General features: G+C 41.9%; 2 protein-coding genes across 4 annotated transcripts in view; one reads left to right on the forward strand and one right to left on the reverse strand.

The window, feature by feature from the left end:
- CDK17 (cyclin dependent kinase 17) overlaps positions 1-6221 on the reverse strand; it is a 90864-nt gene extending 84643 nt beyond the window's left edge. For 2 of the 3 annotated variants that reach the window (XM_085046938.1, XM_085046927.1), the window contains exon 1: positions 6083-6221. The gene's annotated coding sequence lies outside the window, so the exon portion shown is untranslated. Of the gene's footprint in view, positions 1-5362; positions 5386-6082 lie in introns of those variants that run through there. The other variant, XM_085046934.1, reaches the window with a different exon arrangement.
- On the forward strand, positions 5593-11302 carry LOC146443569 (uncharacterized). Its single transcript, XM_085049219.1, has 4 exons — positions 5593-5681; positions 5774-6009; positions 6072-7603; positions 7871-11302. Exons 1-3 carry the CDS (start codon positions 5593-5595, stop codon positions 6908-6910), a joined length of 1164 nt encoding a protein of 387 aa, XP_084905345.1. The 3' UTR covers positions 6911-7603; positions 7871-11302.
- The last annotated feature ends 323 nt before the right edge of the window (positions 11303-11625 follow it).

Raw genomic sequence — 11625 nt, forward strand, 5'->3', positions numbered from 1 at the left:
AACACTTAGTATCTGTTCTGTATTATACATGAAACATTTACAAAATAAATACCCAAACTAAAAGCTAATATTAATAGCTGCATATATTTGATTTAGTCACCAAATATAACTAGTTTGTTTTAAAAGTTAATACACTGTATTCAATCATTTAAAGCCTGACATAAAATACTAACTACATCAAGTAAACAAATAGGACGCTGCCAGTTTTCCAAGCATCCACCCTGTGCTAATGACCCATTCTTCAGTATCTACTGTTTTACCAGTTTTCTGGAGCTTCAGAAATAATGGGCAATTTGCACTGGCTTTCACTTCATTAGTGGCAATACCAACAGCTGCCACCGAGCAGGTTTCCCAGAGCTCCTTCACGAACGTATTTTGACGATGAGGAGCCCTCATCACACACAGTTATGTAACAGCAACTATTTATAGTTAACCACTTGATTCACATTATCCACTGGATTTTAAACCATTTCATATGTTGACACGTGATCTATCATTTTAGTTCCATAATCAAAATGCCACGTAAGAGTCAAGTCAAAGTTTCAGTGACGTCTGTCTGCTCTATCAGCAACATACCACATGAAGTATTTAATCTTATCAAGAGAACCAGACGTTAATTTCACAAGATCAGTCCTCTATAAATATATGCTGAGCAACAGTTATTTTCTTGGCTTAATCTGCTCTGTCAATATCCATTACTATGCATATAACTAACTTTTAAAACCACGGAAAGAAACCTTAGTTGTGCTAAAACTACATAATTTCTCAGTGTTCTGAGACATACTGAGATATGTGACCAGCATTCCACTCCAGAAAGTGCCCTACCAACCTGTACAGTTCTTACTGCACAACTTCAGTGGCAGCTGCTCAGCAACTTCACGTTCTCTTAGGAAGCGTCGGAGAACCACATATGACTATCAGCTGGTTTACTAATGAATACAGCAGTATTTAACAAACATGAAGCTATTCTAAGAATATCAAATGCTAACATTTTCTTTAGCTTTTCTTACTGGCTACTGGCTTTGTTAGAATTCAGTTTCCTGAAATTTCAAGGTCCTAAAATACACCTAATTGTAATAGCTGGTGACAGCAGGCGCTTTCCTCATCACAGCCTTTGGCCTCCCTTATCAATAATATTAATTAATCTCAATGTAAATTTCTTTACGTTTTTGTGAATTGGCATCTTCACATTTTTTGTAAACTAACCTACAGACCATTGTAACTTTTTAATCCAAACAGCCTTCTCTCAATTACAGGACAATGGTTTTGCTGATAACTAATATTCTTTGATAATTCTCAGCAATCCGTATTTCATAAAGATACTTATTTCAGTGAATGCCAATTAACTGTTAACCTCATTAAATGTTAACTTTAGTGACTGCTGTAAAAAGACACCTTTCAAATACCTGAACAACATCCAAACAAAGATACTTCCACATCAGTAAGGTAAGAACAGGAAGTCAGGAATACTTGGGGAAAGACATTTCTGAAAGACTATACAGGTTATGACAGTTGACTATGATATTACTGTCTCAGTACAGCTACAAGCCTACAAAATGCTCTAATCCACAAAGCAAAGAAGAGAATGTCATGATTCTGACAACTTTTAACACAAACTGAAAGCATCCAAGTATCCCTAGTGAAGCTGACAAAATGCAGATGTTAAAAATCAGAGACCATCGTGCATCTCTACCAAACCTTTGAAAACAACAGCAGTCAGAGAAAGGAGTACAATGACAAGGTACAGATAATAATTAAATGAAATATGATTAGAGGGCACAGAGTAACATTCACTTATTCAAAATACCTAAGAAATTCAACCTTAAATCAAAGACAGGCAAGAACAGTAGCTAGGAGTGCAACTGAAAGACACATAATTTCTTTGTTCTGGTATCATGACACACAGGCCTGATCATCAGAATATATGCAAAACTAGTTGTTCCAGAGAAGATAAATAAAACAGGAAAATAAAAAGGTCATAATTAAAACATAGGATAAAACTGTCCTTTATCTTTCTGCATTTTCAAGGTATTACTGAAATAAGCAAGAAGAAAATTGTCCTGAAATTCAGAGAAGTCTCTGAGTGTTTAGTTGAAAATGTTATAAAGTCGGTACTTTTCAGTCTTCTTAAAATAATTTTGCCTAATTCTGTCTTACCATGTGAAAAATTAAAACGTGGCTTGAGAGCTGTTTCTTCTGCTGTTGCACTGACAATGCTGCTCTTTCACATTTCTTTTCTCTCCAACATTTGTGCTTATGCATAGCAGCCCTGATAAACTGATGCTTCCTAGTGAACGAAATTTCCAATCCTTCAAAAGCAAGCACTATACCACAAAAGCCCAAATATGCCAGTAAAGCACTGTTACAATAATTTCCAGTATCAATGTGTCTATGGTATTTTACAATATAGTTAAGCACAGAGTACAATGATCTCCAAGGATGTGGCTAAAGCCTTGCTATCCAAGGTCTGATATATCAAAAGCTGGTCCAATGCAAATTACCTGATTTATGCACACCCATTATGGTCATTGTTTTCCATGTAACGGGATCACAGAACTAAAGAACTCTTTTTTTCTTTTTTCTTTCCCAATGTTCTCTGCTCCAAGTCGGCAAATGAGCTCAAGTACCAGTCCTGTTTACTCCTTGTGACTATCAGTGGTTTGAACGGCTGTCTGCAGATGTTCTAATAAACTCTGGAGCTGACATCACTGCTAAAAGACTTTCAGGAAACCAACAACTCTGGAAGAACTGCCAATCCATCAGGTTAGTTAAGAACGAATATATATGAATTTGCATTCCATACAGAATTATAAAAAGTCGTTTGTCCAAAACAAGTATTACCTCTCATACTTCAGATAAAAGCTGCCAGAAGTGCATCATGACTCTTCACAAAATACATAGGGGAAAAAAAAACATCCCACACCATTAGTGGGTATTTCTGGACAAAGCCCTGTTTCATGGGGGAAAAACATTACCAGGGCCCAAACAGTATAAATAACAGGATATAAAATATTTAGAATGTTTAAAAAGCCCCCTAGGCCTAGACTTATTTTTAAAAAGCAGACGATTGTATAGTGATCAAAATACATAAATATAAAATGCTTTCACATTTATCTTCCAAGACTCTACATCAGTATGTGAATAGGCAGCAAACAAAAAAAAAAAATCCCAATTCTTACACTCAGAAGGAAAAAGCCATTGCTGTAATAATGCGCACTGCAAAATAAGGCAGTGATTGCTAGCAATAGACTGGTTTAGTTTGTTCTTTAGATGTGAAGCGTAACTGTCAAGTCAACATTTGGCAGTTTAAATGCATTTTTACATGCTAAAGTTGTAGTGTGTTATATAAAATTCTGAACTGCCACTGATTACAGTGGTGTCCAGCTGCCTCAATAGCTATAAAAGGCTTGCTGCAGAAAAAAAAAAAAGGAAGCGTTAGAAAGCATGCAGCTATTAAGTCCAGATACCCATAACTGAAGAACTGTAAGCAACATTTAGTGAGTTTATGCTAGAAAAGCTTTGCAATTATCAAGCCTGATTTTCACACATGATCTTGTCCACTTTCACATCATACCATATAATGCTTTCAATAAGTACACAACTAGTATATAACAACTTTTTAAAACACAGCTACTTAGCTTTCTTGGACAAAAAATAGAACCTGATTAGTACATGGAATATCAACAGCTTCCACTAAACATGAAAAGAGGGTAAAGAGCAAATTCACAGAAAGATTTTAATGGAGCCTGTTCACTGAATCAGACTTCAACAAAGCCTTTCCCAGCTACAGTTTTTAGCTGCAATTACTCAAATATACTGCTGGACAGAAACTTATTAAGATGAGTAAAACATTCTTTTGGTTTTTTTTCTAGCAGCAATTACTTATTTAAGAAATCAGAAGATTTTGTATGTTGCTAGGCCATTCAGAAAATTCTGCAGCATTTTACTGTAAGAGCTCCACATCATAACAGCCACACATGCAGACTGAGCATCTTAACATCCCTGTCATAAGCTATACCATATTTACACACTGCAGTGTCAGGCAGAAATTGAAGCCAGAGCCATACAGGGGAAATAGACAGCTGTGATCTGTTTCTCAATCTAAATTATATTTGCAATTATAAATTATTTCACTACATGCTAGTGGCATTTTACATATTAAAAAGATCAATTAATGCACTACATTCTTAGCCAACCTTAAAATAAATGACTCCCCACTTTCAAACTATAATTTGCTTCAGACAACACAGGCTTTAATTTGCAAACTCTTCAGTACGGATGTAGGCAGAACCCACCTCATGATTTGTGTAGAGCTCAAGCCTGGGTAAACACAGGGCTACACAGCACAATATGCAAATACAAGGTATGAACCTCATTGCGTTATCCTTCCTAAAGACTGTTCTAAGGCAGACTCATTATTGTCAAAGCAGTATTTACATAATGCCAGGAAAAAAAAAAAAAGATGCTTTCATCTTTCCAATTTAAGCAGCCCTTTTAATGCCAAGTTAACATTATAATGGTTTATCTATGTTGGAGAAGTAAATTCAGTTTGTTCTTTCAAGCACTAGCAATTTTTAAGGAAAAATTTCACCAGGTATTCAAACATGTCATTTTATGTTTTCATATCTGTTACTTCTACGTTAATTATTCAAAACAAGCCTCTCTCATGTCACTTACTGAAGTGGAGATGTAAATAAGAAGAGCTATGTGTGAGTATACAGAATTCTTATAACAAACCAATATGTCAATTTCTTTAATGTCTTAAGCACATAAAATACCAGATCACCTACTTCATTTTTACCCAATTCTAGTAGGAAAACAAATTCGAATTTGGTACTAAGTCTAATTTCATAAATGTTTTCTTCTGCCCTGCATCTTTCCAGTATTTAACCTTTGCTGATGCAGTTTCCAATTCAATTAATTCAAATAAAAAAGGAGCGGGGGGCAAAGAAGTATGGAAGAATGGAAGAATGTCAAACCAGGCTTGCTCTCACATCTATACCATGATACCTACAAGAATATTGCTACTGATCTTCTGTTACACTACAAAAAAATTATTCGCCAAATTTAAAAAAAGAAAGGAAAATGGATGCTTTTTAAATTACTGAGTTTGGACTATGATGTAAGTCAGCCCCATTTTGCTCATAACACCATAACACTGTTAACAACCATTAGCAAAGTGCCAAAGACAGCAATGAGTTTAAAACAACTCTAGCCAGCTACCAAAATTGTTGCAGGAGAGACAAAGGGGATCAAGGTCAGCATTCTTCTAACGCAACAGCTAATCCCCTCCTGTAAACACGGTATTGGCACCGGTGGGCATAATAAATTTGCAAGAAATATAAAATATACATGATCCCACCTGATTTCCCCTGTCCTTTCGAGAGAACCATTTTGCTCTCACTGGTCTCAAGTCATTACACATCTGAGCGAGGAAGGGGAGGGAGGAGTTCACTGAAGTTCAGGGTCAGACAGTGTTCACGTATCCTTGTCACTTTCCAATACAAAGCTCAGGGCAGAAGAACTTATGCCACGCACTGAAACCTACATATTTTGGGTGTGCGTGTGGGGGGAGACCTGCAATAGGAGCGAATGTGTCATACGTGCGGAGGCTGCGAGGAGAAGAGCTGTCAGGAGAACGCTGCCTCGCTTGAAGAGGAGGAGGCGGTGGGGAAAGGACGGTGACGAACGCAGGATCACCAAAAAATCCGGCAGCGTTCAGGGGCTGCCAGCCCCGGCTCACCCCTGGGCCTGACTTCGCTCGGCTCCCGAGCTGCCCCCAGCCCCGCGGCGCCGCTCCCAGCCGCCAGCGGGCAGCGGAAATCCCCCGCAGCCCGGCCCGACCCGGCCCGACCCTGCCCGGGGGCGCCCGGCGGCGCTCCCCGCTCCCGGGGCTCCCCGGGCAGCCCTCGGCCCGCACGCGGGGCGCTCCCCCACCGCCGCCATCACTGCCCCCTCCGCCGGTGCTGCGCTGTCACCGCAGCCCCCGCGACGTCCCACGCGCCGCAGGCCGAGAGCCAACACCCCGCCGCGAGCCGGACCCGCACCCCGGGCCGGCAGACAATGAGCAGCCACAACTCACCAGCAGCGCCGAAGCTTCGCGGGTCCGGGGGCGGTTCCTTTGCCCCTTTTCCTTCCCCTTCTCCTCCGCTTAGGAGCGGTATCCGGCCGCCGGGAGCCGAAACCCCCCTCCCCTCGCCGCCCGAAAGCCTTCGCCTCCGCCGGACCGCCGGCCGCGCTCCCTCCCCGAGGAAAGTCACTTTATTCCCCGCTCCAACATGGCTGCTCCCCCCGCCGCCGCCGCCGCAGCAGCAGCTTTCTCCTCGCCGCGGCTCCGCGCCGCCGCCACCGGAGAGCGGCCGCAGGCCGTGCTCGGGAGCCGCCCGGCCGGCCGCTGGCGGTGCCGAGAGCGTCACCGAGCCGGGCCGCGGGGGTGTGCGAGGAAGGGGCGAGCCGAGGCGAGCCGGGCTGGGCTGCGCGTCCCCGCTGCGGGCTGACGCCTCCGCCCGCTCGCACTGAGCCAGCCCCGCCGGCTCCGGGCGCAGGAGGGGCCGCGGGGACGCCCGTGCGCCGGCGACACCTGGCGGCCGCGGCCGCCCCGGCTGAGCCGGCGGCTGCGCGGGGCGCGGGGGGGTCGGGGCGGAGCGCGGGGAATGCCCCGGGCGGCGGCGCGGGGAGCGGGGGCTGCCGCAGCGCTTCTCCGGGCCGCCCTCCCTGCCGCGGGGGAGCCCGGCCGCGCCGAGCCGAGCCGAGTGGGGCGCTGCTGCCGCTCGCCGCTCCTCAGCGGCCCTGCGCGGCCGCCTCCCCCGCGGGAGGAAGTGGGTCTCCTCGGCAGAGGCTCCCGGGAAGCCGCTCCGAGGCCCTGCGCGCCGCCCGCCCTCCCGGGGTCTCCCCCAGCGCTTTCATGTAGGGCACGGTGAAAAAGGGGCGTTCGCTCGCTTCATTTTTTCCGGTTCCTGGCAGTATTTCCTCCTGGGTTTGTAGGGGGATTTAGCTCATCTCTGAGGCATCCCCTTCTCCCCCTTCCTACGGCTGATACATCAGTAACCGAAGGGAACCCGGGTGACTCTTTAGATCAATTTCTAGCTCACGTTTTCCGTATCTATTCTTGTGCTATTTTCTTTCCTTTGTCTCCTGCGTTCACGGTGCCCGTCCCATCCCCCTTTTCCTCCTTGTCATTGCTCTGCCAGTGCCAACTGCACAGCCTTCCTGCGCTTAGAATCTTTTTCCCCTCAAAGTGATCTAGTCTGTGTTTCCTCACTTCTCAGCCCCTTCCAGCCCTAAATTTCTCAGGCTTGTGTGTTACTGAACAAGGCAGAGAAGGTGAAAGCTGGTCTTGAGATCCAGTTATTCTCTACTAAATTTTTTTCACATTTCCATCACACAAAGAACAAGATCTATAAGGAAGGCCAAATCTGATTTTAGTGACATGGGTTTGAACTTGAAGTACCAGGGCATACACTTGGGCCAGAATTTGAAAAAATGTTTATTTTTTTTTCCTTTTGAAAATCTGATCCTCGCTGCTTACCTGCTCTTTTGCTTTGTCAGCTCAAATTCGGTTTCACAGAGCCTTTTCCCACCTTCATGCAGACCAGGGTTATGGGTCTTTGTCGCTGTTGAGCAGCTAGCAGAGTAATGAATGCATCGGTTCTCAGTGGCAAGAAGGAATGACCTTTATTGTTTTGATTTCATCACATATATAGAGTTCTCAAAAGTCACCCAGATTGGTCAGTCAGAAGCCTTCCCCCAGGCCTGATTGGCCAGGCCTGCACTGCCCAAGTTCTGGGACACTGTTCCAAAACATCCAAACTTTATCTTTATTTACAAAACACAAGAAAACCTCTCATGGGAAAAACTGTGCTAGCCACAGGTCTTCACCACACTCCTGTGGGTGCTGAATGAGGCCAAAACTCCTTCATTCTGCAGGCAGGTCTGCACTGTGCTGTGTCTATGTGGAGACTAGGGTAGATTCTAATTTGCAGCAGCAAGCCCCTGATCTTGAGGAGCTCCACGTGCAGCTTATTTGATTGAGGCCTTCTGCACAGTAGGGCTAAATGGGAGCTGCCTTCACAGGAGCCGTGCCAGCTCAAAATTCCCCTGCTTCCAGCTCTGTTGACCCTTCCAGCAGCACAAGCAAACCAGAACACAGAAGAGTATGTTTCCCAGTAAACAGAAGTCATTTGCTCTTGCCTAAAAAAGGAGTGCAAACATGAAACCACTTCTTAAATGCAGAGAAATTCACTTTGCTCATGCTGATGTAGACTTCTAGTGAAATTGGTTTACATAAAAAGAAGTAAATATGACTCAGAAACAAACTTGCTGTTTATACAGACAAAACATGATTACCAAGGTATTTTTGCATGTTTTCAAGATGTAAGATAGCTACCTTATATTTGCAAAACTTGTGGGATTTTTAATAACACAGAGAAAGCAGACACTCAAGCTTTGAACTTTCTGGTAATGCAAAGATACCCCTTACAGATCTTTAAAGTTCAGGACCTACCAGTTCTTGCTAGACCTACCAGTTCTCCTGATCTTTGAATGCTAACTAGATGATGTATGTTTTATCTTATTCAATTTGAAGGCTATTTTGGGTACGTAGTAACATTATAAATGATAATGTGCAAGTTTATTATATACATGATCTGTAAAGCAAGTCTTTGAGACAGCATAGCAATGAGTGCTTTTACTGCAGCGCATCCAAGTAAATGCTGTTGCACGTATGAAGTACAGAGCGAAGGTGGGTTGGAAGTTTATGAAGCTGTGTTTTTAAATATTAAAAATATCAGTAAAATATGCTTGTTTTACTTGATACATATTCATGTCTGCCGTTGATACTTCTGTTATTACAGGAGATGTAATTATGGCAAATAAAAGAAGAAACTAAAAAAATGAGCAGTTAGGATGAGTCACCCAAGAAATAAGGGGTCAACACTGATTGCAGTGTAATTGGAGTATTTTAGGGTTTTCCACTTGCAATGAGCTGGTAAGAGGGACGAGTTTGTAACAGTGTAACACTTGATATCCCTTTGGCCTCTGCATCTGCCACTACCTCATGACCTCAAACAAAGATTTTCACATCTGGGCAAAAGACAGTGCAGAAGCAAGACAGAGTGACAGACATAAGTTTGAAATGCAGGCACTGGCTTTGATTAATTTATCCTATGGGTCTAGTTTTATAACTATAGCTATTGATTTGTTTTATTATTTAGTGGATCATGTAGCAATCAATCATATTTCCATCTAGCTAAATGTGATTATTAATATTTTAAACTAGTTTTAAGATGGATTGGCTGGTGAGTGCAATAGGTCTCCTCTCTAAGCCAGCGAGAATGGAATACACCCAGGTTACATGGAATGAGTTATTGCCACTGGACAATCTGATGAAATCTACATCAGCCATTAGAATATAAATCCAGCAGTAGGAATACAGTGCTGTCAGGGGACAGAGACTTCCTGCTTTGAAAATGAACATCTTGGCTTTACCTCCACATTTCTTGAACAAAACTATTCAGTAAAAGTATAGGAGTTAAATCAGTGGACTTCACATAACAGTAGATGGAAACCCTACAGAAACATATGCATTTTTAACACAATGTATGTGGAAAGCAGTTACTTTCCTGCCAAGAGCTGAGGTCAGGATTCTGTGTCACTGCATCAGGAGCCAGCGACCTCGCAATCAGCCAGCAGTGTGGGAAAGCATTGTGCTGAACTACAAGGGATGTGTTCGTTTGCAGGGGAAAGACTAAAAAGCCTTGGCAGGTTATTAAAAGAGGAAATGATTTCCAAATACAATATTCTGTTTTGAAATGCAATTGTTTTTTTCTATTGGATGCCAAAAATTTCTGAAGAATGCAATATCCTCTAACTAATTGTATCTGTGCTCTGAGAAAAGAAACAGAGCTATTGTTCTCCTTGCAGCACGAACTATTTATATATTAGTCTGTGTAGCACTCCTTTGTGTAATGATCGTTTTCCACCTACGCAAAACTCCAATCCATTTAGAATAATCAAATTAAGATTGTTTCTTGCTTTCTTACACCAAGCTGATATTCATATAAAGTGTTTTCCAGGTTACCTGGATTTAGTACAAGGCCTTTAGGCTAAAAAAAAGTAAAATTCTATTACCTCACTGGAAAACCAAACCCCTTCCTGTCTGATGAATGGAAGCAGGAAGTAGCAACATGAAGGTGGTCACCCTTCTAATAAGCAAAAGGTGATATACTTCTGTTAAGAAGAGCTTTAGCCATTTCTACTGTGATTTCTGTAAATGGTAGCTGGTCATTGTCTTAGCTGCACTTTGCTTTAGTTGTGTATATTTCACATTGAAACAGGGAAAAGATACTCTTTGTTCTTGTAAACCTTGCTTTTGGCAAGCAGGAAAGAGTTCTCAAAGTGCAAATAGTGGGGTGGTTATTATCAACACTTGAGATTTTCATTTGTGTAGCTATACAGGTGTTTGGAGACTGATCAACTGCTGCAGAAATTACCCTTACTAGAAGATCTGTGTCATCCTGTGCTTAGTTCCTATCTCTATATTGTCTTTTTTTGTAAATAGTTGTTATTTTTTGGTAAATATTTGTAAATAATGTGTGAATATTTGTAAATATTTTGTGTGAATATTTGCAGTATATGACATGACCTATACATATGATGTATGGTCAACTGTTTTCTTCCTTTATATTGCTTAACCTTTTAGTTCCCATATGTAACTTCACAATATCCTATCAGAATGCTGCTTAAATATTGTTTCTCATTTCCTTGCACCTTGCATCTCTAAATTTGGAGGAATATTTGTCAGTCATGTAGATAATCATTTCTGTATCTTTACAATATGAGAATTAATACTTTTATTTATATCTGGCATTTCTGGGATTTGAACATACAAAGTGTCTACCAGTTGTGCATATTTTTTGGATCTGGAGCATTGTTTTAGTGGAAAATCTAGTTTCATTTATTGTTTTTTCTTGATTTTTTTTTCTCCAGATAGAGAATCTTCCAGCTAATGTAAATGAAGTCTTTCCATTGTCTTCAGCAAGAGTCAGCTTAGTCCTTGAAGAAGGAAGTTAATAGCACTGAGAGAGACTCTTTTTGTAGAGTTCTGCCTGGGTTTGCAAACACACACTAGACACTCCTTTATTTCTCTACTACTGCTATGAAAGACAGGACATCCTGCTTTTCAAAACAAAAGATATTTGGCCTACTTCAGCTAGGGCAATTACCATACTCAGATAGGAAATGGTGAGGTATTTTCTCTAGATTGTCTAAAAATGAGGTTTGTGCAGTAGACAGTGGATCACTATAAAACTCTAGCCTAGTGAAACATTTTGTTTGTTTGTTTTAATATTTTGTTTCCATTCTGTGTTGGAGACTAAAACTGGTGAAAATAATTTGAGCAAAACAATGAAGATCTGCAGGTATTGAAAACTGGTCACTTGTATAGGTACACCTCTGCTGCTTGTCCCTTTCAGGTAGCATTCAGGGATACATTTCTCCATTTATGAAAGAGAAATCTGAAATGCCAGGGGAAGAGGCTCCTATTCATCTGTTTCTTTCATGCAAGTTCAGTGTCTCAGACAGAACAGCAAGCATCTCTTTCTCTTCTTCATTGCAAGTAAATTGCTT

The sequence above is a fragment of the Lichenostomus cassidix genome, chromosome 1Aa (genome assembly GCF_008360975.1).
Source record: "Lichenostomus cassidix isolate B80296 chromosome 1Aa, HeHo_3.0, whole genome shotgun sequence".
In the NCBI taxonomy this organism is placed as follows: Eukaryota; Metazoa; Chordata; class Aves; order Passeriformes; family Meliphagidae; genus Lichenostomus; species Lichenostomus cassidix.

Bases quoted from the DNA above. Each gene is read 5' to 3' on its own strand.
- LOC146443569 (XM_085049219.1), top strand. From the start codon at position 5,593: ATGTGTCATACGTGCGGAGGCTGCGAGGAGAAGAGCTGTCAGGAGAAC. The intron at 5,682-5,773 runs GTGACGAACGCA...TCGGCTCCCGAG, and splicing joins GAGGCGGTGGGGAAAGGACG to CTGCCCCCAGCCCCGCGGCG. The intron at 6,010-6,071 runs GCCGAGAGCCAA...GACAATGAGCAG, and splicing joins CGACGTCCCACGCGCCGCAG to CCACAACTCACCAGCAGCGC.